Consider the following 27,956-nt stretch of genomic DNA (forward strand, 5'->3'; position numbering starts at 1 on the left):
ATATACGTTTTATTTATTCTAACCAATAGTTTTTAGTGGAGGTCCGTTGTTGTAATCCTATTGAGGATAAATTCTATTTTTATTTTTATTTAGTTTGGTTAAACAGTGTCGGCCTGTAATAACAGACAACTAAGAAAATATTTTTCAGTTTGAGAATCGCCGTTTTAATCTCGATAAAGTCGTCAATTGTGGTGCAGATACCCATCAACGTCATATCTGCTGTGGAGGTTTGGTTGGAAAAAAAAATGTCCTCAGAGAAAACATGTGCTTTGCAGTTTGAATGCTTTATTTCCTGTATGTATGCATACTGCAGTAAAGTAGCAAGAACTAAAAGCAAACTAGAAAGGACTACAAAATACAACACACGGACCAATACATTTACAAAACATTCAAAACGTTACAAAATGGGCTGTATTGGTCCTTCCATAAGTTGTTCTTCAATTTGGAACTTTGTACAAATCGTCAGGAAACGATGTCGCCGTCGCCTTTCTGCTCAATTTTACAGGTGCCAGAGAGCGAGCGAGCAAGATGTAAAGAGAGAGACAGACTTCCAGAGCCGGTCACAAATGGACGAACCATCTCCGCCCACCGACCGACACACCCACCCACCAACAGTAGACCTCCACCCAACCCAATCTGACGGACTAGACCACGTCTTCCTGTCCCACTTGGGGAATGAAAATGAATCAAAAATCATAGAAGCAGGCTGATTTTTTTTCTCTCTTCAGTTACCTATCATTCAGCCAAAAAAAAGGAAAACAAAACAACAACAAAAAGTTGTGTGGGAGGAAAGCAAACCAAAGACTTTGGTAGTGAGTGAAAATACATGTCTTTACATGTCAGGATACATTTTATTTGACATGTGAACTGTTCACTTATTTACTCTGCCGTTCTCCCTTTTTTTTTTTTTCAATATTTACATCAAAGCATCAAAAAAGTATATTAAACAGCGTGTCCCAACCCATTCTCTCCGTCTCTATTCAGCCCAGCAGGGATCAACAAAAATCAAAATCCTCAAGATCCGTGAGCAGTAGTCCTTTAAATCCACATTTCAAACGACCGTAGTTGCCAGTTTATCCAGTGCCGACAGTAAAGAGAGGAGGTGTGAAGGTGTGGTGGTGCGAGAGGGGGCGGGTCCGGGCCACGGCGGCATCTCTCCCGAAGGGTTGTGAGCTGGCTGGTGGGGTGAGCTAGCTGGCACCGGTGCCTTCCATCACCTGCTGGGCCTGTTTCTGTCCCATGCAGCACTGGGCTACGGACTGGAACAGCCTGAATAGAGGAGGAGGAATTACACGGTAATACACTACAATATTCACTTACACGTACATGACACTGATCTCTGTTTAGATTCCCGTTTAACTTCCTGCTTAGTTTTCTTCTTCAAAAGTCTTTGACTATGGACTGGACAAAAATGGATGTTGGACAAAATTAACACTGCTTCAAACCAGAGGCATTTCTTGACACAAGGACTTGGTGAAAAGCTTGCTGGTTAAACACCCAGCTTCCCGACTCTTGCTACACAGAAACGAGTCAAAAGTTCCAGAAACGTACTTTTCAATCTCGGGGGCACAGTGCACAAAGTCATGGCTCCAGAACTTGAAGGCAGGATTTTTAATCAGCTCGATGAAGGTGATGAGGAGACCCCACGGGTGAGGCCTGTTCACAATCAGCCTCTCCAACAGAACCCTACAAAGACAAAGACCGTCGACCGTGAGCATTTGACCTCAAACCCAGAACACACCCATGGTCTCCCCACTGTGAGACAAAGACTCACCTGGTGATCTGCTCCTGGATGGCCTCGGTGTTGGCCTCAGCGAACAGGTAGAGCATGGTGCAGCTGAAGTAGTGGGTGTGGCTGTTGGGGTAGCGCAGCTGATTGGCGATAGCGTTCAGGAACAAGTAACGTCCTGAGAAGACGAGACAGAAGGAATGTCACAACAAAATTCACGACGACTAACACTGCAGTAAACATAACAGTTAGGTCTGCAAATCACAGCCCTTAGTCATTTTGGGGAAAAACGTCTACAACAGTACAACTGTCACCGCCAATAAAAGTGGAGGCAATTGTAATACTGCCAATGTCCACATGGCAAACATAAATCCAAAGAGTGTTTATAGTTTTTCTTCACATTCACTTTGATAGTTGGGAGCAAAAAAAATGACCTCAACCAATCACAGGGATTTATTTTGTCATTTCCTCACCCTCAGTATCCAGGTCCACAGCCAGGTTCTGGAAAATGTCCATGTGTGCAGAGTGAGTGATGGTGCTCATGGAGGGGGTGCTGCCCTTGTTGTGGATGTGAGCGATGGCCTGAGTTCCCACATACAGAACCAAAGCATTGATCAACTGGATGTTGTATCGGTTCCCCGGCTCATTTGACACCTGAGAAATAAACAAACAAATAAATGAATAAAAACAGAAATCATGGATAAACATGTAAATTGTACAAAGTTTTTTTTTGTTAAACTAAGACACGTCAGCATTGATCGTACCTGCAGGTTGCTGCGCAGCTCAGATAAGAAAGTGACTGGTGATCGCGTCTTCAGGTACGAGTCCAGGTCCTTCTTGAACTGAGACGGCATGACGCCCGTGAAGTTGGTGAGTATACGGGGAGCAATGTTGATCTCGCTCAGCATGTCCACCTGCAGAGGGCAGTGTTGATGAGAAACACTTAGTCAGGGAATGTCCGAAAAAAAGAAAAGGGACAAAATGTTACTCTTGTTGTGCAAGTGTGAGACACCAAACAAACCTCTACCTTCAGATTGGGTGTGAAGGGATCAGGGAGCCTCATGTTCCGTGGGAAGGCACTGAGGATGAGGTTGCGGAGTTGGATGCAGTTGGGCGGAATGACATCACAGAAGCCGTAATGATAGTCGCACAGGAACTCTGGGAAGTCATGCAGCAGAACCAGAAGCACTCGCAGTGTACCCTGGAACCAAAAAAAAACAAAAGTGTGACTCAAAAGAGAATACTAGAAATCAGGGGGGAATTGTTAACATTGTGGCAGCCCTGCAGAGTGTGTGTGAGACAAATATTGCCAAAGGCGATGTACAAGAGCAACAATGTTGTCATTTACCTTATAGAGGATTTGCATAGGTTTGTTCAGCTCTACATTCCTCAGGAACGGTGCCAAGTACTTGAAGAGATCAATCAGCAGTTGTGCGTACATGGGCCAACCCTGCCAGACAACACAGAGTCCAGAAAAACACGGTTCAAACACGGTGAGGCAGAGGTGTGAGATCGTAGAAACAAGTAGACATTGTATAAACTACGGCTCTTCTGGAGCGTACCTTCTGCTGCGGTGTGTGTGCTAACATCCTGGCAATGAAGATGCGATGGGAGATGAGCTCCAGCCAGGCATCCACAAACCCTGGTGCTTTGGAGGGTCTCAGCATGTGGACGGTATTGTCGCAGCTGGAGAGAAGAACACAGGCGAAAGAATGTTTAAAATCACATTGTTTTTATCTGATTATTGAACAGCATTTGTGGCGTAAATCGTCCATCCGTTCAATCAATCCGTTCCTTCGGACAGACACGTCTGTATGAACCCTGCGGATGTCTTACCAGAAGGCGGTGAGGGTCTGGAAGTTGATGGTCTCCAGGACATGTTCGGGAGCATTGAGCTCCAGAAGCAGCATGATGAAAATACGATGGTACGGAAGCTGCTGAAACTCTGTCTGGCGCACGTCGTGGTCTTGGATCAACACACCAACGACGATACCTAGCACCTACAAAAAGAGAGTCGTGTTTTCAACCTGGTCTCTTCCAGTGAACATCTCAGCATCTTCAGCTCCTCCAGCTTCTGTACACTCGTCTCCACCCTGACTCCACCCTTTACTTCACATCTTCTGTCCATTACTCTAGATGATATTATTTAAGGTCCACCTTTACCACCAGCACATCTCGAGGGTCCATCACAGCATGTCATTCTTGTTTACATTCATGTATTAGAGCCTGATGATTGAGGTTAAATATAGTGGAGAGAAATCCTGATTCCAAACCTTGTTGAGGAGGTTAATCTTTGTGACGGTATTGGTGGCCTCTCCAGAGTGTTTGACCAGAAGAGCGATCAGACGAACAAAAGCGTCCAGGTTGTGGTAACACTTGGCTCTGATGATCGCTGCACTGGCTGCTGGATTATGCTGCTGCTCGGCCTGTGCTCGGTAGCTGATCTCCACACACATTTCTGTGCAGAGTCGGAAGAACCTCGTGATCAGATCATCTGTCTTTAAGATGCCCTGCTGGTGCATCTGGAGAAAACAGGGGGCAGAGGAAGGGTGAGAATTAACAAACTATTGAAAGTTTTCTGACTGTTAAATTTTCTGTCATCAGGTCAGTAAGTACCTGAGCCACAAAGGCAGAGAAAGCTTTGGTACTGTCCCGGCCAGCAGCCGCTGAGTGATACAGGTTGACCCACTCTCTCAGCAGGTACTCGGCTTTCTCACGCAGACCTGGAGGATCATCGTATTCTGATGCCTGTGAAATCCCAGAGTGCATCATGAAGTTGGGTCCTCCGTGGGCCCGGTCAATCATTGCTTCGTAGTTGGTTCGGACGACATCCATGAGCTGTGGAAGACTGTGGGCGATGACAGGTCACAGCAGAGTTAGTCGTGGAACCTTTGACATATATATGAAAACAAAACTGTTCCACATCTGACATATTACCCCTCTGGTGCGTTGGCTCTGGAGTGTGCACAAGTCCTCATTAAAGTCTCAATGGTGTGAAACAGGTCGGCCTCTGTGACGTGGCTCACACTGCGGTCATCCACCAGCAGGAGCTTCACCAGCTGCATGGCAAAAGCAACTGCCATGTAGTGCAATCCATTTTCCATCGACTGAGAAGAAGAAAAAAAGAAGAGAGAAAGGTTTCAGATTTACTGTAAGGCACCGTCAAAAATCAAGTATAAAATTTACCGTCAAGGCACCGTCAAAAATCAAGTATAAAATGTCCCCGACATAAGTTAACATCCTGAAAGTTTACCTGTGCTAGGTGCAAATCATACTGCTGCATATTGACGAGATGATTTCTGATCAGAAGCTCCACAGCCTCCACATTGTATTTGTACTCGTCACGACACTCAATGAGACACCTGCAGGGCGAGGACACAGGAAGTTAAGTTCTTTTTGTCTAACCACAAATTTTTTTTTTTTCTAAGAATAAAATCTGTCTCTATTCACCTGGTAATCTGTTTATTGCACCACATATATATATATTTTTTTAAGAATAAAATGTGTCTCTAGTCACCTGGTAATCTGTTTATTGCACCACTGTGGCCCATAGGCACGTCCATCCTGCAGGGCTTTGAGCACCAGCAGGTGGCACTCTCTGTAGCGCAGCAACAAATCAGCATCGGCCCCGCTGGTCGCATCGAGAAGACCTTCCACAGCCTGATGGACGGAGAGACCGAGTTAGTAAAGCACCATCCGACATCTACTGGTCATGAAGCGTTATATTTCCAAAGACTTTACGTCTGTAAAGTATCTGCTCTACCTTCTGCAGCAGGCCGAGTGCAGCAATGCCATCCCTGGAGTTTCTGGCCAAGGCCACAGCCTCCAGCAGGCTGCGCAAGGCCTGGGTCAAAGGGTTCATGGCCAGAGCAGGAGAGATGGCATGAAGATGTTGTTCCAAGTCAGCCATGCACTTCTCGTAGATCTGGGCCACATCATCAGTAGCCCATGCCTGTTGCTGAGAACATGGATGCAAAACAAAGGTTTAGACATACAGTGGCTGATTTAAGTCAAGACCCACAAATCCTGAAACTAACCAGAGAAAAACACAACAATATATGTACTTAAATCTGAATTGTTTTCAATACAACACAATCTATGTACTTAAATCTGAATTGTTTTCAAATCATAACCTTTTTACTTTTCACCCAAAAATCTTATTCTCGAAATCTCTTTTTTTACCCAGTGGAGCACTCCAACTCACTTCACATTTAAATAACCTTTGGTAAAAACATCATTCTCACCTTCATGGGCTGAGCCAAGAAGCCAGTGGGCTGAGAGAGGTCATTGCTGGGTAAGAAACCTGGAACATTTCTCGCAAACTCCTCATAAACAGCCAGTTGTTTTGGGTCCACTCCTCCGACCTGAAGAGAAGGGGAGTTTGGTTTAAAACAGTCTCAGAATATCCTGCCAGTTTAGAAGCGACTGGAGGCTCTGCTGATCTCACCTTCAGTCTGATCTGCTCCGGCATGCGCTCAGCTTGGTAGGTCAGAACAACAGGGTCACAGTAACGCCGTCCCTCTTGGCGTGCATGTTTTCTCAGTTCAAACTCCTGAAAAGTTGACATGATGATTAAATAACCAAAATCAATTGTAAACAGAAGAACAGAAGCTAGGCTTCATTTGTTCATTAAATGACCACAAATATTTTTCTTTAAACTTCTCAGTGTCTGACCGTGGCTAGTCTCTTGTCCATTTCAGGACCAGCCTTCTCCACAGCTGTTTTCTGAATGAAGCAGCAGGCTAATTCACAGTTATCTTGGGCGATGCGGGCTGAGGCCTCCTCCATCATTTCTCTCTGTTGAGGTGTAGGTGCCTGTGAAAACAGTCAGTTTTGTAACCAGGATGTAGTTAGACAGAGAAACGGGACAGTGTGACAGAGTAAAGAGGAGAGAGAGAGACAGCTTTGACCATGAATCAGTGGTGAGTTACTGCTGTAGATATATACCATGTTGAACTCTCAGTCTTACCCTCAGTGCAGTTCCAAAACTGTTCTTCAGGTTAGTATTGATGCTCAGAAGCAGGGGCTCGCGACAGGTGATCATGGCCATGCCGGCAGTCAGGTTCCTCATCATGTGGTGAGCGGCGACGCGCATGCGTGACTCCTCCGAATCCAAGGCAAAGTCCTTCCTGATGATCTGTTCACAGGTGGTCATGGCGATCTTGATGGAACGATCGACCACCGGATGCACCAACTCCTGGACAGCTCGCTCTATGGACTGACGTACGCACTGCTTCAGCTGAGGGTGAGCCTGGAGCAGAGGGATCTGAGGAGCCAACATGGAGGAAGGACATGTGACTGACTTCATTTGTTTAAAAAAAGTAGGAATTAACGAGAATGAGGTCCAAGTCTGCGTCTGTAGGTGTGTTACACTAACGTTGGCATTGATGTTGATGTGTGGAGCCAGACCAGCCAGGGCATACACATTGATGTCATGGTAGCTGAACTGTGGTGTCGGAGGACCGGTGCTTGTGCAGGTGGTGGTGGTGGCAGCTGGGGTGGAGGGAGGAGCTGCAAATGGAACAAAGTCTCCTGTTGGTCACAAAATGCTAATATGATTAAAATCCAAGAAAAAGGGAAGATTGTCAAATCAACATTCAATCAAAGCAACCAAAACAGAGGTTAAAGCACTAAAATAGATCAACACAAACAAAAACCAAACAACGGGTACAGCAAATCAAAAATTAATAGATTCAAGACAAACTTTCATTGAGTCAATTCACTATGATTTCAAAGGCTGATTGTTTGTCTATGTCACTCAGAGAAATCACATTTAGGTTCTTTCAGAAAAACGTCTATGTCACTCAGAGAAATCACCTCAAATCACATTTAGGTTCTTTCAGAAAAATCCGAGTTAAACTGCTCAGCTCTCCAAATGCAGTCCAAGCTTGAAAATCATGGAGGACAAACAGAAAAAGCATCCACCTGTGGTAGAGACTGGGAGCAGCTCCTCTGGAGGCTTTGCCTCTTTCTTTGGTGCCGACAGCTGGTCCTCAAGGTTCTTTAGTTTGTCCTTGTCCTTCAGGAGGTTTCCTGGTTTGAGATCATTGATGTCCAGGGACAGGTTCTTACACAGAACTTCAATCTCAAACTTTAGGTTTAGCTGAAATGAAAAATAAAACATTTAGCACAATTTTAATTGGACAAATTTAAACTCAGCACAACTTGGCTGGTTTAAGTTCTGTTGATAAAAGCGCACCAGGATTCACTCATTACCTTGAGCAAATTTAAATTCAGCACAACTTGGCTGGTTCAAGTTCTGTTGACAAAACCGCACCAGGATTCACTCATTACCTTGAGGTCATGTTCTTGATGCAGCTCTGCCAGGACATTCATGATGGCCATAGTCCAGGGATTCTGAGGCCTGAAAACCTACAGCAGCAAACAGAGTGTTTTTTTAAATAATGTTTTCAAGCCAAACGTACAATTTCATTTTAATCAGTAGAAAACATGTGATGTGTCGGGAAAGTGCTCACCATGCTTCGTAAACTGGACTCCAACACTTTGGCCACAAAAGGAACCACGTAGAGCATCTCCTGCTGACCTTTGACATAAGCTTCTAGTAGCAGAGACTTCACTTCCAGATCCTGACGATGGAGGGAACAACAAGTTTAGTCAGAAACCTTAGAAAAAGCACCATGTACTGAAACCAACCCAAGGACGTTGGCAGGAAAGAATCTCACAGTGTAGAGGATGGGTTTGTTTTTGGCCAGTGTTATCATGCCCAACCAGTGGCCCAGGTTCTTCAGCAGTGAACGATCAGAGAAATTTGCGGCTGCCTTGTCCGATGTCAGGAGGACCTAAAAACAGGAAGTGGAAAAATTTAATACTGACACAGTTTAGACTGAACAAGAACAATTCTGTGCATGCAATCCATGATAATACAAGACCTTGAAGAAAAAAAAAAGTAGTAGTTAACACTAGGCATGTCCGATAATATTTTAACAATCAGGAGATTGTATGCAGAATACTGGTGCCAGCAACTGATACAGTGGTTTGAACAGATAAACAAATAAATATTGCCAGGCCTATATTGGTATCGGTTGATATCAAAAAAGAAAATTAAGGGTTTGGAACATATCAGCATATGGGATATTGCCAAAATGTTAATATCGGACATTCCTAGTTAACACATAAAATCAAATAGTAAAAGCAGATGGACATAAGCAGAGAAAATGAACGTAAAAATCAAGAGTGCCTAACATTAGCAGACACAGGCAAATAAACAGCATGGAAAAAGCGATTAGTATATTTTACATAGTAAGGTATTCAAATATATTGTCCTACATGACATGGGCTTCACTTCAGGCCTACCTTGATGTTTCGGTAAGTCTCACTCAGCACCATCTTGACAAACTCTGGGTTCTTTAGAGTGTCCAGGAAGTTGGAGTACAGACTGTGGAAGTTGGGCTCGATGCTGACACGCTTCATCACCAGGTACTGAGACACCCAGGGCATGAACTCCTCCTTCACAGTCTCTTTCAACTCCTCAACCTAAAAAGAAATATTAAAATGTCAGTTCATTGCCTGATGGTCCAGACCAATAACCGTGTTTTCTAGTCTCTTCACCTTCTGCGTCATGTTGGACTGAGACAGGTTGTTGAAGATGAAAGCTATCTTCTCCTGGACGTTCTCTGGAGGCTCCACAATCCTCTCCGTCTGGTCTGTGGCCACCAGGAGGGTGTCGATGTTGGTGGTGTTGATGGAGGGCTGCAGGGTGGAGGGACAAAAACAACAAATGGTCATTGATCATCACATCACACCACAGCTAACTGTGACTGGGACTGAAGGCTCCTCTGATCCACTTAACCAACAGACCATGGGATGGTCCTCTAGAAAAAACTGGCCTCTTTCGAAGCTACTGGCCTCGTCTATGAAACTTTCTCTGTATTCTAAAACAGGGATCTGCAAACCCCGGTCTGGGAACCAGTGATAAAATGTACTTCAGTTTTACTATCTTACTTCATTCAAAGAATGAACCCAGCCGTATCTTTTTACTTTTTTCATTCAAAGATAATCTGTCCTTCAAATGACAGATTGTTTCAAAACAACAGGTCATTCAGACTCTGATACTAACAGAAGAAAGTCTGAAAGATGTTTCATTTTGAAAATGTAATGATCCTTCAACAACGTTTTTACCAGTAACGCCTGATACTGGCCGACCAGTCCTTGGTACCAAAAAAAATGTTGAGGACCGCTGTTCTAAAAGACAAACAGTTTAACCAACAGTTAATTTTCTACTACAAACTTACAGGCACATCCTTTTTGAAGGTGCTTTGTGTTGGTCTTGTAATAGTGGTGGTCTTGGCTACCGTGGTTGTAGTGGTGGTGGTGGTGACCAGGGTGCTGGGTTGCCCCGGCTGTGGCGCTTTAAGTCCTATAGGAGGCTGGGCCTGGGACTGAACCTGTGCCAGTGCCAGACTGCCAGGTGTGGTGATGGAGCCCTGCATCTTCACCGGGGGGTCCCGTGACTGTTGGCCATACTCGATATACTGCACACACAGGATATTTGAAAGTGCAGAGCGGCACATTTAACTCATCTGTATTTGATAAGCCATTTGACATTCACAGCAAAGATGAAGAAAGATGTCTAACAAACAGGTCAGGATCAACATAAACTTAAAACCTGATTACCTCTTGTAGGTGATGGGGAAACTGCAAAAAGTGTGCAATTGAAGCCAGGTGTTGACAATACTGCGGGTAGTCCTTAAGTCTAGAAACATAACATGTGTTAGTGCAGCACGTGTGAGACATGAGGACATAAGGAGTGGGTTTGTATTTCTAACAATGTATATGAAAGGTTCAATGTCCGAACTCCCTTCATTCTCAATTAGCTTAGTTAGCTAGTGCCTTTACACAAAAGGATGTTTTTGATCCTTTGAAGGATCCATCAAAAGAAGGTCTTAAGTTTTTTTTTTCCTAAGGACTGTAGTCGGCCAACCAGCCAACTATGGCTAATGAATAGCATATTTATTAGGCCCCACCTTCTGGGTCTAATAAATCATGACAAGGAAACATGACGGGTCACACATCAGTGACTGCGGTACATAATTAGTACATCGGAACCACTGTCCTAGAGGAAACAGATTTACGTGTGTCGGCTGAAAAGTTTTCTGATCCAAGACGTCCTCTAATTTTCTAAACAGCAAATTAGAAATCAAAACAAGATTCCAATTTGCACGACTTTCACAGAGGTACAGCAGAAACATTCACACCAAGAGCTCATCATAGGGGTGTAAAAATAAAAGCAATGTATCATTGCCTCTGTATCAGGATACGTATCGTATCGCCGGATTCTTGCCAATACACACTGCTTGCCTGACCCATTTGAGTTTTATCAGTCTTTAAATGAAAATTGAAAACCTGCCTCTACCTGTTTTTGAACTTGTCCAGGGCGGCGATTCCAAAGTAATACATCTTTGATCCAAATGGTTTTCTTAAGGCTTCAAGGACATATCGGAGAGCCAGGCCCAGCGCCATGTAGGTGACCAGACCTTTCTCAATGATTCCACCAAAAAGACAGGCAGTGATGTGCAGCTCCTTGTCTGGGTACTGAGGGAAGAACCGGTATTCCTCGAACAAATTCCTCAACATACAATTGAACACCTCCCGCTCTCTCTTGATGTTGGAATCCTTGAACCTCTGCAGCATCTCCAGAACCTAGACAATAAGGTACGAGTTAGATGACCAGTATAAAAGTGTTTGAAACAAATCAAACACACAGAAATGTGCTTTTAAGAAAAAATAAAACATTTTACTACATACTTCATCCACAGACATAGTCGGGTGAGGTGGGTGGTTGTAAATGCGCTGGAAGTAACTGTTAGCTTCATCGTCGATCTCTTTACTAAAGTGCTGGTTTGCCTCGGGCCACACCTGAGAAAGGTCAGCTAGGAGATAGAAGACGACCATCAAGTTTTTGTTAACCAGCACTGGGGCATTAGAAGCTTATTAATCCAGATCATGGACGGTTTATTTGTGCGTGCATGCATGAAGCACCAAAAAGTTTTCTAAATGACATGGTCAGATTAGAGCTCTCTTTGTTGCTGCAAAATAAAAAAAAACAATTAAGTGGGGCTGTCAGCAGAAGCAGACAATGAATGGAAGACTGATCTGTATTTCCTCCACAGTAAACCATTGTTTTGTTGAAAATTAAATTGAAGCCTAAAAGTTTGTGGAATCATTCTGTGCCGAACACAAAAGTGAACTGATAAAAATTAGTTAGCCAATCACCAGCAGAGGAAAAACAGTGCTGAGCAGCGCAGGGCGGGGCTCTCAGTCAGACCACTACCACCACCACTTACAGGCCTTCATCTTACTCTGCTGAAAGGTCGGTGGGTTCAGACCCGGTGTGCTCATCTTCCTGGTGCCAAAGGGATCAGTGCTTACAGTCGGCATCCCCAGACTGGATCCCAGGCCAGAGCCGAGGGGTCCTGGAAGGGACCGAGACTTCAATCAGTATGAGGCTCACAACCCAATACGAGGGCAGAGTTTTTGCAGTCTTAACTTCTGTGTGTATTGGTATTAGAATAAAATAAATGTCTTCGTACCAGAGTCCATCCCAGGAAGCTGTGAGGACAGGCTGCCAATACCCCCAAAAGGGGTGCTAGGGTTTGGATTTGAGAGTGGAGGGAAAGCCTTTGCTGGGGACTGGGGATTACTGAAAGCTGAACTGAGGGAGGTGGGGAAACCCTGCATACTCTGAGTGTGGGAAGTGGCCGTGCTCCCCAAGCTCAGGGACCCCATTCCAGACAGTGGGTCCATCTAAAAACGAAAAAAAGAACATGAGAGTATGAGAGAAGCATGGAATGTTCCGTATCCTCGTTAACGTAGTAAAAAATAAAACAAAAACAACGAACTCATCACAAATGACGTCAAGTTCGAGTTTCAAACTGAGAATACCTGAACAGGTGAAATGGCGTCCAGGCTGCTGGTGCTAGGAGCCCGTACCTTGGGCATTACCCCTGGTGGCGGCTGCCGAGCTTTGTTCATTACATTACTGCAGTTGGCAACCATGGTAAGGATGGTCTCAGACAACTCCTGGGACACATTCCTTGAAGAGAAATTATAAAGTTTGAAACATCTTAAAATGTACAATTTTTTTTCATGACAGTAACGTCTTTCAGTTTATCAACAACAGACTTTGAGTCCAATGTAACCGTTGTTCAGCACTGCTTTAAACAAGGCTGTCGTTAATGGACCTGAAGAATATTAAAAATCAACCTCACCCTGCACAAGACTTCAAGCAGGCCAGCATGGTAGCTAAGGTCTCTGGCGGCAGCTGAGCACTTTTGGGTTGGTCCTTGTCTGGAGCCAGACCACCCATAATGGACGGGCAGCGCCTCTTCAGGAATGTCACACACGCCTGGATGAAAGGCTCCTAAAAAGATAAAAATGATTTTACATATCTAGTTTTTAAAGGGGGGGGGGTTGTAATTACATTTAGAAAAAGTATTTCTAGTCAATGAAGTTATACCCCGTGCTCTCTGATTTTGTCAGTCAGCCATTTGTCAAGTTTGAGGTATTCACGGCGAGAGGCAAGTGCAGCGAGGTCAATGACAAAGGCAAATGGAGTACCATTCAGCAGCATTGATAGAGACTAGGTAAAAAAAAAAAAAAAAAAAAAAGACAAGTTTAATATATATATTTATGTCTGATCTCATCATTTTTACACCTTGATGCCAGCAGTTTTCAATTGGCAAGTTGTGAAAAAAAAATCTGATCAACATATTCAAACTTGCATTATGTGTAATTGTCTGATATAATTTTTTTTTTAACATTTGACATTTCTTGACAAACCTTCAAGTCCTGGGCCACATCCAGGATGCGAGACAGTTTAGCTTGGTCGTACTGCTCCCCTCTCATGTACCACTCAGCCATCGAATGCATTATGAGCTGACGGATGGAAGGAGATTGTCCCTGGAAAATGACCAATGCCGTTTATTAATTGTCGACGAACGAGCAGGAAAAAAAAAAAAAAAAAAAAACAAAGAGACCAGGGTCCGACACCTACCTGTCCGTGCCAGGCATAGTGCAGGATAATAGCAGAGTTGGGATGGTTGCCGAGAAAGATGGGCATGAGGGTGGAGATGAGCTCATGGCGCAGTGTGTGCCAGGATGTAGAGATCTGAAGCAGTGCCAGCACCAACATGTCTGGGCAGTGCTTGATGGGAAAGCTGAACAGCTGCTTCACCTGCTCGTACTGGCCCACCTCGGAGAGTCTCAGCAGGCTCTCCACCAGGTCCAGGCTTTTCCTGTAGGAGGCAGTGACTCAGTGAACATCTCAACAGGGAATGATTTTCTGGTACAGTATCCACACAGCGGCATTGGGCTTCATACCATGTGGCAATCTCCCGGTTGTCATCCTCGGGCGGTGCCTTCAGAATGTCAGTGGCCACGGTGTGACACGGGTAGTCAGCAAAACAAAACACCTCTGGGCTCATCAGAGAGTGCTGAATGAAGGAGAGCTGAAAGAACTTCCTCATGGGAATAAATGTTTGTAAGCTAATGAATGACAGGTTGAAGTGTGAGTAAAACAGCATTTTCTGATGTGATGCCCAGTCCTCTCTGAATTCCATAAACCACTATTTGTAGTCCTTTACTGTCCCGGATGATGAAACCTGGATGATCCAGTTCATACGTCACCTCTTTGAAGTTTAGGTTGGGATTCTAAAGACAAAAAACAAAACAAAAAAAGTCTGAATGATCTGTTGTTTTGAAACACTGAGATTATATTTGAATGAAAAAAGTAAAGAGATATGACTGGATTATTTTTGTAATGAAGTTAATTAGTAAAACTGTGGCCCTGTACCAAATGACCTACGGGCCAGCAACGGTTCCTAAACCAGGGGTTGGGGACCCCTGATCCACAATATTCAGCATCAGCACTGTGTGAATCTCTGTGAATCAAGTCCATGTTATATGGACAAACAATATGGGTCACATACCACTTCTTTGACAACATCGATAAGAACCTCGACGTTCCAGGTGTGGGCCTGCGAGCCGTCATTCTTATCCTTGCCATCACTCCAGATCCCACTTCCTGGAGCAGAGATGGACTGAAAGAGGAAAAAAAGTGTGATGTATTTACTATTAAAACATTAAAATAAAATAAACATTAATAAGCTATAATGTAAATCCTTGAGCAACTCACCTGCAGTGGAATACCATCAGTCAGACCAGAGTGGGTTCGGGCCATCATGCCCAGAACTCTGGCGACCTGGCTGGCCGTCACCTCTCTCACCCCATATTGAATAATTATGTTTCTGCACTCATCCACACTGATGGGAGACAAAGTCATCTTAACACTTCTGGGTTTTTTTTAATTTATTTAGTGATTATACATTAGATGCAACATTTACTCACCTAGCACAGAAGCCATATCCAACTTCTTGCATAAATTCTGCAAGAGAACTCTCCATCATGGTCTTAGCTAACTCCCCCGAATCTGGTAAGATCCTGTCCATGAGAATGTCCCGTTTTTCAGGGTACAGAAGTGGTGCGAGCACCACAGGACAGCGCTCTTGGGGAAAATCTGAAACGGCAAACACCAAACAAATCCATGTGTGTTTTACTTGACATTCGTACTGTGTGTATATGCAAAAAAAAAAAAAAACAGGGTCTGAACAATTGTGTTTCCATAAAGGACCATACCTCGGCAAAGTGTCTTGAGGAAGGCGTCAATCTGCTCTTGCCCAACCCCACTGGCTCCCTTCTGGCCAAACAATAGATGGGAGAGCAGCAGGTGCAAGACCTCTATGGCAATGTCCTGGAAGCCACCTTCCTGGTTTCCACTGAGATCAGCGTCAACGTATGACCTCAGAAGATCTGGAAGTTTCTGCTTGATGAACTGTGCAGCTGAAATGAAAAAAAAAAAAAAACAATATAAAGTTAAAATACCTACTTATTGTTTAAATATTTATACAAGACAGCCCTAAAATAGTTAAGGTTTGCAGCTCATTTATAATTAAGATGAAATCACATCAAAACAAAAACAACTCACCAAAGCCACGGAGGTCAGTGTTGCTGGAATTGAGCAAGGCAAGTCCAAAAATCACCTGGAAAAAAAATTAGATAACACATTTAATATAAAACTGAATTTATTTCTTAGCCCACAAAGCATAGCAGGAGTTGTCTTACCTCTTGGACTTTGCTGAGCTTAAGGACTTTACTCAGTTGAGTGAAAAGATGGGCCGAAGGCTTCAAACTCTGGAAAAAAAACAAAACAAAAAAAAAAAAAACAAAATCATGAATGATTTTGTCAAAAGCTTGATTTCATACTTTTTAGGGACAGTAAAAGTTACTTTTCTTAAAAGGACAGTTATGAGAGTCTCTCTTCTGTTCCTTACCTTCTGGTAGTGCAGAGGATTGTCAATGGCGTAACACAGAGTAGAGATAAAGTTTGGCTTTGATATCAGCGACACACACTCCTGGATCAGAAACTGTGTCTTGGGCAAGTTGAAAAAGAAAACGTACCCAAGAGAGAGGACAGAGAAGAGAGGCAAATGAAGCGCAAAATAAGTGTCTGACAATAATCACCGTACAGTGCAGTGTATTTAGGACGAACAAATTCATCATAACAAAAAAGGGGTTTCAAAAAGAATAGTACAAGTATATACTATTAAAAGTATTTTTTAAATATTCTCTGGGTCAGATTAAGTTAAGACACCGTGGAAAGAATTTTTTTTTTTTTTAAATTAAATAAGACACCGTAGAAAGAAATTATTTTTAAAAAATTAAATACCTAACTAACCTAACAACAAAGCATGGCCTATTTCAGTACACAACCCTATCAAAACAGCTCAGCTGAAAACGTCCCACAGAACCAATCAGCTGGCAGCTGTAGTTTGCATTTGTAACACACTGAATTTATCATGTCAGCAAAACAGTGTCACGGAAAAGATAAAGGCTCCATCATAACTAAAGGTTTAAGATTATTGCGTCTGACCTGACTCATGGTCAAAGATTACCTGGTGAAAGTCCTTGCCACTGCTTTTACCATCGCCACTGAAATCCACATGGGAGAAGAGACAGCGTAATAGATGTCTGTCTGCCTCAGGACCGTGACGATTTACAATCTAGCAGAGCACACGAGGGGGAAAAATATCAGTACAAGCATTTGCCAAAAACCTTTAAGTCGACACTGTGGAAGATCCTGGCAGGATACTGAGCTCGATCAATGTATTTGATGGCACTCACATGTTGTATTTCTTGCTGGCTGGCTCTGTAGTTTTTCTTCGTTAAATTGTCCACCAGATAGCTGATTTGAGACAAAGCCAGCGAGAGCGAGTCAAGATTCATTGCTGGTTGGGGCGGAAGCAGGCGGCCGAGCACGGCGCAAAATCACCATTATTCCCCTTTAGTCACTTCAGTGATACGTTACTTCTGCTCCCCCCCCCCAAAAAGGTGAAAAATATAGGGTTCCAAATGAGTTGTTTTCCGATCAGTGGCTCCTAGTGATAGATAAAGTCCTTCAGTTTAAAATCAAGTTCAGCATCTGTAATGAAGGAAAAAAAAAAGATTAGGCTTTTATTTCACATTGAATTGAGACATTTCATTTATTTAAAATACAAGGAATTAATTAGTAATAATTAATAGGTCCTTATTTTCAAATTGTAAAGAGGCTGAAGCAGCATAGAAATGTTACAATGAACAATTGCTTTTAAATAAGAGTGAATAGGCCACACCTCACTTTCTATATAACAACAAACAGTCACAGATAACAGAAACAAATGAAAACGTTTACTTAAATGTTAATTTTCGTTGTCCGTGATAATTTAATATTAATAATTTAAAAAATACGTAACTTTTACCTTTGATTAAACTTTTACACATAATTACATCCAAAACCTGTCGAAAACTCAGTTTCACTTGAACCTTTTACGTCTATTAATGTTTTGCAAATTGCCACAAATAATACGTCAGGCTTTCATGCGAGGCCAAGCGTAGATCTTGTAAGTAAATAACATGTGTAAAGTTCTGACCAAATTGCTAAGTTGGAGTTGATGCAAAGTTACAAAAAGTTAGTGATCCATAACGCTTAACTAGGCCTCACTTGTGTCCGATACAATTCAAAGAAACTCAATTAGTTACTGGGCTAACAAACGTCGGGGTGTACAAACCTATACTAAAGAACATCCCGAATTTCTGCATACGGTTAAGTTTTTTTCCTGTTTACTTCAATGAAAGACCAAAAAAACACAGAGACAAAAGACCGACATATTTCGAGTTAGCAATAACGGGTGTATCGAGTGCTTGCATGTAGTTGTGTTTTTTATTTTTATTAATTGACTACAAGTTTTATAAACACGATACGCAACAATGTATATTGATTCAGAAGACTTAACATTTTGAATAATATGATACTCCGGTGGCCAAGTGGGACCACCAGGCTAACTAATGTAGCTAACATCACCATGACGGTGGTAAACACTTGGTCGAAGTTTCACTCAAAGTAAAACTGCACGCCTACCGCTTTAATTAGCAAGCTTTTGTTGTAATTATATCATTCATAATCTCATACTTTATACTCTAGTCAATCGTGGTACCTGTAGTGATTAGCTAATGGCAAACTCTGAAAATATCCAGCAAATCCCTGTAGGCTACATGCTACCGCTATGTGATTTTACAGAAGCTAAGCTAGTAACACCTCATGCTGGCGTTTAAGAATAAGCTAAATATAATCTGTAATGGTCCTGTTTTCTCGCAATAGTAAACGACTTGTGAAATCATCAATGCACGTGCATTCTTCATACCTCGGGTAATTTCACTCATGCCCGTACGGTGGACTCACAGGCCGCAGCTACTGCGGACCAGCTTTAGCGCGATTGTGGGAGCTAACATTAGCATTAACCTCGTCGGGCTCTGGCTAATCTATGGAACGGCTAACATGATAGCAACAGCAATATATATCCTTTATGACGACGCGCAAGTTGCAACCAGCAACTGTCAGTGATACCTCGAGGATTCCTTCCACAGATATAAAGTAAGTCATACCACAAAACTGAATTACTATAAATAAAAGACGTGGTTATTTTCAGAAACACCAGTTTGCCGACGGTACCGCGGTGACAGCTGCTCTTCAGCAAATACACGAACCCCAGATTGGTGTTGGCTACCGACCATCCTCCGTATTAATATCGCTCCAAATGTGCTAAGTCCAAAAGATTAAATAAAATAAAACTTAAAAGAGCTCTTAATTGAATGCATAGTCACCACTCTCACCGTGCTTCCAAGAAATAGTTCAGATGCTCATCCTTCTTTTCTTGTTCTCACGGCAAACTTGTCGAAACAGTAGGGTCGCTGTGTCTCCACTTCTGTTTGATTTTTCAAAATAAAATGGCGACTGTCACTGCCGCCGCGGCGCGCTCCCGGCTGGAGACGTGTGCGTGCGTGAGGCCTCAACTTAACCACGCACACGACACATAATTATACTATAGCATATATATTAGGGGTAGGCTACAATTAACGTTTTATTCACGTTTACTGTCAGTGATTTATTGCGATTAATCGAGTCGTTTCGTTATGTAATCAATCAAAATTCATGAAGCAAAGTTTAATAATGATTTAAAAATCTGTATTGTAAGTTTTAATGTTAAAAACTTTTTGTTTTCTTATAATGGCAGTTATTTTTCCACAGTAGCAGCAAAACATATTTACTGTGAATTAACTTTTAGAGATTTTTGTTATTGAATCAGATATACCACCCAAGCTATTTACCACTTAAATGACATTAACATTGTATCTTCTTGCCATAGAAACAGAAAACTTCACAAATAACAGCTGCAACCCGATGGTAATTTTAAAAAGGTAAGTTAATTGAAATAAACTAAAGGGACGGAGTGAATGGATTGTGCTTTTGTGTAACAAATATTATATGGCGGTTGGTAGATTTATGAACGTAGTGATGGATAACATGGATATTTTATGTGTGGAGACAGGATGAAGGCAGATGATTTGTTGACGTGAACACTGAAAGAAGTAGCTGAAATATTACAGAATTCAAATGTGTTAATCTGGAAGGAAAGTTATTTTTCGTGTATCTTTTATGGGCCTGTAAAAACATGGAGATCCAAAATGGAGTGTGGCAGAAAAATCTGTTAAGAGTGAATAAAAACACTCACTTGGAGTAAAACTTCATACTTAAGAGTGAGTGCACTTGAGTTTAATTGTGTATTTATTCAGATTATGAAAATGGTAATCAAATGTGAAATCATTTTAAAACAAAACTTAGTACAGCACACGTTAGAAAAAGCAGTTGGAAATCGAGGGCATTAGCATTAGCACGAGGTTTAATAGGTCTCCTGTTGGAAATCGAGGGCATTAGCACGAGGTTTAATAGGTCTCCACATTCTGTTATAATCCTATAGGTGGCAGTATTGCTTATGTAAGAAGGCTGCTCAAAGCGACAGGCTCCAGAAAAGAAGAACGCCTCCTCCTTCATTCACCTCTTTTTCCTCCTCGTTTGGTGGAGTCACCAGCGGAAGACATCAGAAGGAAATATTTTACGTTCCCCTTTAGTACGGGCGTTTGTTAAAGTTTATTTCCAGTCATCATGTCGTCTTGGGGGAAGATGTCGCCGGCCGCTCGGCGAACTTCAGCGAACCCTAATGGAAGGTGAAAAACAAGTGTTTTTTTAACGTAGGCGCAGCAGCTAGTATGCTAACAACAGCGCTAGTTGAAGGCACATTTTCTTATTCTTCTTTTGTTAGATTACTGGCCTTTTAGTAGGGAACGGTTAACATGTAGATGAAAGAATTGAAAAAAATGTGCATTATGTTTTCAGCGCTCAACAACTGCGGCCGTTCAGGAGGGCGGCGCCTTATCCCAGCAGGGATGAGAGAAGTGAAGAACTGAAGGATGTTCTGGACAGGTAAGACCTAATGATATTTATGTGTCCTTATTTATATCATGTAGTTAAATAGAAAATATTTGTTTACGTATATTTTTTTCCAGCAAGTATCCAGCACGTCTCGACAAATCAGGCGTTGTTAAAGTCAGGATCAGCAGCAGAACACTTGGCAGGTTGCAGTCAAAATGTATATTGTTTACATCTTATATTTGTATAACAAGGCAAATCTCATTAATGTTAAAATTGTTCACAAAGTCAGGATGGACAACAGAACTCCTTGTAGGTTTCAATAAAAAAAACCCAACAATCTCTCTGGTGGAGTCAATGTGTATTTACTACTCCACTTGTATCAACAACATTTGAAAAACAAAAGTCAATGGATAGTTTCTTTTAAAGGTCCAATATATTTTGATCAATCATACACCAAAGGTATTTAAAGATGAAAATATAAATTGTCTTGAATGAGAGAGGAGAAAAAGGACTTTTACAGGTCATGTCATCCCAGAAGGCAAGAGGCAAGTTTCATGTCTCACCCATGAGGCTACTTCTGTTATGTACCTGACAAACAGGAAACCCTCAGCTCACAAATTTGATAAAGCTATGATGCATAGTTGTCCGGGGCTGATGTTTATTGTTTCACAATTTTGATGCGTTTTTGTTCCACATCAGAGTTCCCAATCATGCTATCATTAAGATGGAAAATATTGTATGGTTTTAATTGGGGCCAAGCTCAACATAAAATCCTTAATGGTGAGATAATAAATGGTTCTATACATTATTATAGATGAATATCCAAACCACAGCTGTCAAAGCACTGTCACCAGTCACGACCAGTGCTGCAAATAGGAATCTGTTAATTCAGTTTATTTAAGCAGCAGTGTGTGTGTTTTTTTTTTTTTTAAATAAATCACTATCAATTTCGTTCAGACAATGGTTGAAGGCGATGAAGTCTGTCAGCCCCATGGGACACGTTTCTCCAGATATCAGTGTTTAGAGCTTGTGTCTCCTGGCAACTTTCCCATCTGCACACAAGTAGTGATTAGTTTTAATGTGAAACTGTAGGAAAGCAGAGAGGAAACAGGACACCTGCTCAGTAAAGGGAGACGACTACACACAGGTTGTTGAATAAAAGAAAAACAAACAAGCACCAAATAGGGATTCCTAGGTGGATTCACACCCTCCCAAACAAACACACATACACGCACACACGCAAGGATACCAAAGCGTAACGCACGCACACACGCAAGCATACCAAAGCGTAACCAAACACAAGTCAAACGTTCCTGAAGAATTAATTGTACATTTTTAAGAAGGCTCCTGCATGGGGCGGGGGCATTTAATTCACTTCAGAATGACTGAGCTGTTTCACCACGTCTTCACAGTTACGAAGAACTCGAGCAAATGCAGAACTTCTCTGGAGGAGTGACGTACGAGAGCTACAAGCCTCAGGCAAACGGTAAGTTGTTTTTTTTCTCCGTCACCCTGGAGTCGTTAAAACACTGTGCACAGCTTATTATTAACAGAAAATACCTCAGTGAGAAATGTTAGGTAAGAACATCCGCCTTCAAGGGGCAGTTTCAGTTGGTTTAGTGTCTGCTCAATATCAGGAAATGTTTTTATTACTTACTGCAGATGCACCATCAAACGTATTAGTTGATGAATATCTGATATTAACTTTTTGCCGATATCCAATATGCTGATATTGTCCTAACACACTCACAAAATGAGCTACAATGCTTCCATCTAGTGGCTAGCACTTTCATATACAGCCGTTTTTCCCCGTTCTTGCAGACATTACATAATTATGCTAATATCGGGCACTTGATATTATCAGACACCCCTAGTATTAGTTTATTTGGTATTTTTGTTTTGAACCCCTCTCCTCACACTTTCATCCTTTGTGTCACTTCTTTTCTCCTGCTCAGTCCCCTCCCTCAAACCCACGGCCAAGACAGAGCTCTGCACTCCCGCGGACAGACGTAAGGCTTTGTATCAGAAATTCTACAGACAAGTGCAGGAGGAGAGGAGGTCTGCTGACTGTGTGATTCTCTCCGTCACCAACCAGTGCCTGTGAGTACAAGAAAAAAAAATGCAGAATGTCTGTTGTAGCACAGGACTGGAGAATAGAGAGGGTTTTTAATGGTTTTGCCCAGGGCTGCAGAACCATTGACTGTCACATTTTACAGTACTTATACCCATAGTGAAAAGTCTGCCTGGCAACACTCAAACAGAAACAGGAGTGTATTGCCAAGAATCTGGTGATACAATACGTATTACGATACAGAGGCAACGATACAATACTGCAGTACTATAGGCACGAGGATATATTGAGTTTTTTTTTCACCAATGTAACTGTAGTCCAAGTGTGATCCTAGTCTCAGACTCAGGAAATAAAATATCGCCATATTTCATTGTATCATTATTTTTTTTTTACACCCATAAGAAATAATCTAGCAGTATACACTGTAGTACTGTCGTAGAAACTGAAAACCTACATCTCAGACAAAATACTACCTGTAGGTTTCTCTGGTGTCCCACAGCTTCAGTTCTGTTTACACAACCGCTCTGTTCTTCATGGTTCACGCTTTTGTTGATGATCGTTGAAATGATGCAGAACCTTACTAACTGGTTTGAAAAGAGGAGCCTAGAACTGGTCCTTCAAACTTGTAGTTCCTTAACAAAACCTGACATTTGTGATTGATGTGCAACTATTGGCTGTTACTCTAATCAGCAGAGTCACAGAGTGTTTCGTTCAGGAAGCTTTCTTCTTGAAGGAAATGGAATTCTCTGACACATGATCCAATAGATTTAAAGGAAATAAAAAAACGTTGTCTTGTTGCGTCAGTGGTTTGTAAATGATGACAGTGCAATGGTCGTTACAGTACTGTAGTGAAACATGCTGCCTTAATGTTCCTCCACTCTAAAAATAGATCCGCAGCTGTTTTCATTCTGTATTGATGAATCACCACCACAACAACTCTGTGAAGGTGTAACATTGTTGATGTTGTCTTTGTTCAGGTTGTTTTTTTGTTTTTTTTATATGGTCTTTGTTGTTGTGTTGCACATAAGTTCCAAAAGTTTCTCAGAAGAACTCTCCCAACTTAAACTTCCACAAACCGACCACATACTGTTCATACCTGTATACTCAACTTTTTACTCACTCTTTTTAAACCCTAAAACTCCACTTTTTATATTAAGACTCTTACTGTTGTACAATTAAATTCTTAAGTCCACCCACACACAATTTTTTTATTATTTTTCTCCTCATATCCTCAGACTAACATTTCTGACACTGCCTAAACCCAACCAATGACTCAATGAAACAGTGGATAAACATGAAATATAGGAACATACTCAATTCAGGGATGTCTGATAATTCCAGCTGACGGTTATCTGCCCGAGATTGACATAACTGTGTAACTTTGGTAAGAATGGTTATCTTTTTTTTTTTTGTGTAACTGGGTTTATTTTGTACAGATGTTAATTTGCCTTGAGTGGGGCGTCACAGTAAAGGTAGGTAAGGAGATACAGTATGTGATGTGACCTTAAAATAGTCTTGGCGATGATACTTTTATCACAATCGTTTTTATTTCAGAATCAGAAATCACATATCAGATACTGGCAAAAAGTGAATATCGGACATCCCTAATTAAATAAAAAATATCACTGCATATGGTTTTAAATGACTGCTGCAACACAAACACACATAAACCAGCGCCACCTAAACGTCTGCATCATTTCACATTTCTTCCTGCGTTACTTCAACATCACTAATAGAAAATGAACACAGATTCCTGGCTACATGTTGATAACGACACCAGTTTGTCTTCCTCTCACAGAGATAATGTCTCCACGTGGCAGCAGAGTTAACACCGTTAACACACAGACATGTCAACTTAACAACATCTTTCTCTTCCTCTCAAAGGGATTACCCCAAATCGCTAAGCCAGTGCTTGCAGGAGCGCGGCCTGTCAGTGGAAATGCTCTACCTTCAGGCGGATTCGGGCCTGACCCGGGCCCTGCAGGATGTCCGAGCGGGCGGCTCCCCGTTATGTATTCTGGTGGAGCAGACAAACATAGCTCTGTCCTCCTGCACTGTTATCATATTCTCAGAGTCCCTAAAAAGTAAGTCCCCAGCCCGGGTGTTCCTTCACGTTTATCCAGACCCCCCTCCCCATCCCACCCTACCCCAACACCTAGCCCTCTGTCAGGCTCAACATCACATTGTGTTGCAGCTTGAATTGAAATTAATTTAAATTCCACCTGATTTTTTTTTTACACAAAGTTCCATGGTTTTAGTGTTTGAATCCACATCAAAAGAGAAAATTAAATAAAAAAAACACCAACATTTAAACCTTTAAACAAACAGAAATAAACATTGTCCTTGTAACTAAACCATCTGTACTAAAGTCCACATGATGTTGGTTTTATTCACACAAAAAATGCACAGTAGTTACTGCTTAATCCTGTTGAGTCGATAGTCTGGACCCGGGTGACCACTGTGGTTCTGGAGATTTTCTAGATCTCTTTCTAGATAAGATACCCATCTGTTTGATCTGAAACCAGCACGTGTCTTCACTGGGACTCTGGGTCCAGAATAAAATTTGTGTTTTGTGTAAATAACTTCCCTTATAATCTGAGTAGGTGATCCACAAAATAACTTCACATGATGTATTCCTGGCAGCGTCTGTGCTCTGTGGTTTCATGCCTGTAGTTTTAGGACTTTAGTCCAGTCAAATAACAAATAAAATAATCTCATGCACAATCACACACAACTTGTATCACAAACAAATCTGCGTTTCACAAACATGGTGAACAGGAATAAAAAAAAAAACAAAAAAACAACCAAAGTTTATAGAAACCAAAGTGATTTTTTTGTTTGTCCTGTAATATTGACTTGTGTCACACACCTTAGAAAAAAACTACAAGAATATTTTCAATCCAATATCTACTCATTTATGTAGATCAGAAAAGCACATCCTAAAACACATATACATTAATGATCAAAGTATATACATATATAAATACACAGGTCACTGAGTCAAAATCCAACAGTTCTGTTGAATCAGTTCTATTTGTATAAATTCAACACAGCTTTTCGTCAGTTGCCATCTTTACACAAACCACACCACAGAATAAAACCACCACCTTAAAAAGCCTCCACTCTGGTCACTGACCTGAAGATGACCTAGGTTTCATTTTAGCTGAAGTTACCACTTAGTATTAAGTCCTATTCAAATGGCCGTTGAGACACTTAGTAAGTCCTATTCAAATGGCCGTTGAGACCAATTGTATAATTGTTTCCTTCCCTGCAACCACAACATTTACCAAACAATTCAATCTTCCTCCCAGTCCACCGGAACATGCCCAAAGACCAGGCCATGGACTTTGTCGCCAGTGAGTACAGTTGCAGGGTCAGCAAAGACCGCGTTCCCAGAGACCCTGCCGACATAGCAGCGCAGACCTCGCAGCTGCTGGACGATTATTTAGAACGGGAAAAGATGGAGCGGCACAGTGTCCCACCTGAAACCCGGCAGCTCCTGGTGCTGTTGGCAGAGGGGGTACATCTCTACCCCGAGGAGCTGGAAACCATCTGCGGGTACGTCCGCTCTCGCCAGGAGCACGTCCAAGGTCAGATGTTGATCACGTCGAAGTCGGCAAAAGGAACTGGGGCTGTTTCTGTATCAGTATGACCTTTGACTTAATCATGTTTTGGTTTTGTTTTTTCCAATGACAGCTGCGAATGGTGGTGGCGAGAAAGCCAACACGTTATCAACAGTACAGAGGAAACCACCCCCACTGCTTCCCACGCCGCCTGGTCCGCCTCTGGTTGATATTGCAGGGGGGTCCTTGACTGACAATTGCCCTCCAGCACGTCCTCCTCTGTTACCTTCACCAGGTCAGACATCCACCTCCATTGAAGATCTATTACTGATGATTCCTTTCCAGGGTCACCGATGAGCTGTAGCCAATCACATTACAGTAGTCGCTGAAGGCCACATATAAAGAGTAGCACCAGTGTTAACACATTTAGAATGAACACATTTGAATTTAACACATCCTTTTATTTTGTGAAGGTTCTTACCCCAAATCGAAACCTCCGTCGTTACTGTCACTGCAACGGATTCCTAGTCAACCTCCACCTTTAGGACCCTACAGTGGCCCTCATGCACCACGTGCTCCTCTTCTACAAAATCCACCCCTGTACCACACAGGCACCAGGGGGCTCCATGGTATAAGGGGACCCTCCCCTGTCACGAAGAATTCCCGCCCTCCACTTCTGGCAGCTCCAGGTAGTCACTGATGAAGTTTGTCTTCACGATTGTCATAATAGGTTTTCATTGTAATGTCATTGTCTCCACATCCGACACATATTGGCCCGATATTAGCATAATTCTGTTATATCGGTAGGATTCGTTATCGGTTTTTCTTCCAATAATGAAAACAACGCAACGGCTAGGTTTAGCCAGATATGCTGGGATCGCTTTGAAAAACAGTTTTGTACAGACCATGATAACTTGCCTTCAGTGGTGCATCACAATAAAAGTAGGTGATCTCCACCACAGGAGATGTGATGTGAAAACGGCCGTATGTATCAGTATCGGTTGATATCGGAATCGGAGGCATCACAATAAAAGTAGGTGATCTCCCCCCCAAGAGAAAGTGTGACAACAAACACGATTGTACACGATGGAAGAAGAAAAAAACAGTTTGTCAGTGTGAAGGCGAATGTTTTGTCTTTGTTAACAACTGTCTGCTTTTACAGAAAACATTCAATTAACTACACTTTTTACTCCCTCCCCCACCCCTTCTCTACTGCTTTTGTCCAAAACAAGGTCCTCCTCCTCCTCTACGTCCAACAGGTCCTCAATACTAAAGAGGAAAACACCCGGAACCAGTAACAGACATAAGCTACAAGTACCAGCAGAGTGACATCAGGTCAACGCTGAGGGAGGAGCGAGGAGCGAGGAGAGGTGACTCTGGTGTCTACATCCTCCTGGGAGTAAGATCATGTTAAGGGTCTCATTACTCACTATTATCTTATTGCAGTAAATGGACTCATGTTACTCACTACTATCTTATTGCAGTAAATGGACTCATGTCAAAGACATGACCTGACAGTGTTTCATTTTGTAATTGTGCTCGCTTTGTTGATAGTGAACTTTGGTGCATACCATAATGACAGTAAAAGGTGGGTCGTAGCCCACGTCCAGCCAAACTCTGCTGGAGTTGGATCATAAGTCAGTGTCGTCCTGTACAAACGCCACTTCACGAAACGTGAAACTCCACAGATCCTTGATCGTGACTGAGGAATTCCAGAGAGTGGAAAAATTAGACTGAAGAGCGCCACCTCTTGTCCAGCTGCTGAACGTCAGT

The 27,956-nt window shown here is 42.3% G+C and overlaps 2 protein-coding genes across 8 annotated transcripts; one reads left to right on the forward strand and one right to left on the reverse strand.

The window, feature by feature from the left end:
* Positions 1 to 265: 265 nt before the first annotated feature.
* Positions 266 to 19,093, reverse strand: cnot1 (CCR4-NOT transcription complex, subunit 1). Its single transcript, XM_025055987.1, has 49 exons — positions 18,953 to 19,093; positions 16,928 to 17,225; positions 16,699 to 16,806; positions 16,078 to 16,176; positions 15,869 to 15,937; positions 15,732 to 15,786; positions 15,383 to 15,586; positions 15,095 to 15,263; positions 14,883 to 15,009; positions 14,677 to 14,787; positions 14,246 to 14,398; positions 14,069 to 14,205; positions 13,743 to 13,983; positions 13,529 to 13,648; positions 13,206 to 13,328; positions 12,958 to 13,109; positions 12,632 to 12,782; positions 12,280 to 12,493; positions 12,034 to 12,162; positions 11,495 to 11,619; positions 11,103 to 11,389; positions 10,364 to 10,442; positions 9,982 to 10,221; positions 9,299 to 9,439; positions 9,044 to 9,223; positions 8,413 to 8,529; positions 8,206 to 8,316; positions 8,024 to 8,101; positions 7,655 to 7,832; positions 7,107 to 7,240; positions 6,699 to 6,995; positions 6,404 to 6,544; positions 6,177 to 6,281; positions 5,974 to 6,093; positions 5,493 to 5,687; positions 5,247 to 5,389; positions 4,983 to 5,091; positions 4,667 to 4,836; positions 4,346 to 4,577; positions 4,003 to 4,251; positions 3,566 to 3,729; positions 3,292 to 3,415; positions 3,078 to 3,179; positions 2,757 to 2,930; positions 2,494 to 2,643; positions 2,203 to 2,383; positions 1,775 to 1,907; positions 1,552 to 1,686; positions 266 to 1,269 (listed from the first exon to the last, which is right to left on the reverse strand). Exons 2-49 carry the CDS (start codon positions 17,027 to 17,029, stop codon positions 1,191 to 1,193), a joined length of 7,137 nt encoding a protein of 2,378 aa, XP_024911755.1. The 5' UTR covers positions 17,030 to 17,225; positions 18,953 to 19,093; the 3' UTR covers positions 266 to 1,190.
* Positions 18,489 to 27,638, forward strand: LOC103379645 (nuclear receptor coactivator 5). 7 transcript variants are annotated; one of them, XM_025055982.1, is made up of 12 exons: positions 18,489 to 18,713; positions 19,486 to 19,537; positions 20,098 to 20,344; positions 20,514 to 20,600; positions 20,684 to 20,752; positions 21,962 to 22,035; positions 22,505 to 22,649; positions 24,505 to 24,704; positions 25,932 to 26,210; positions 26,317 to 26,478; positions 26,657 to 26,872; positions 27,416 to 27,638. In XM_025055982.1, the coding sequence occupies exons 3-12, from the start codon at positions 20,283 to 20,285 to the stop codon at positions 27,454 to 27,456; spliced, it is 1,335 nt and encodes a 444-aa protein (XP_024911750.1). In that variant the 5' UTR covers positions 18,489 to 18,713; positions 19,486 to 19,537; positions 20,098 to 20,282; the 3' UTR covers positions 27,457 to 27,638. The 7 variants fall into 7 exon arrangements, 6 of the variants coding, with proteins under 6 accessions (XP_024911750.1, XP_008309480.1, XP_024911749.1 ...); XM_025055981.1 differs by lacking the exon at positions 18,489 to 18,713 and adding an exon at positions 19,098 to 19,181; XM_008311258.3 differs by lacking the exon at positions 20,684 to 20,752 and having other exon boundaries at positions 18,491 to 18,713.
* The last annotated feature ends 318 nt before the right edge of the window (positions 27,639 to 27,956 follow it).

The sequence above is a fragment of the Cynoglossus semilaevis genome, chromosome 6 (genome assembly GCF_000523025.1).
Source record: "Cynoglossus semilaevis isolate Cse_v1.0 chromosome 6, Cse_v1.0, whole genome shotgun sequence".
In the NCBI taxonomy this organism is placed as follows: Eukaryota; Metazoa; Chordata; class Actinopteri; order Pleuronectiformes; family Cynoglossidae; genus Cynoglossus; species Cynoglossus semilaevis.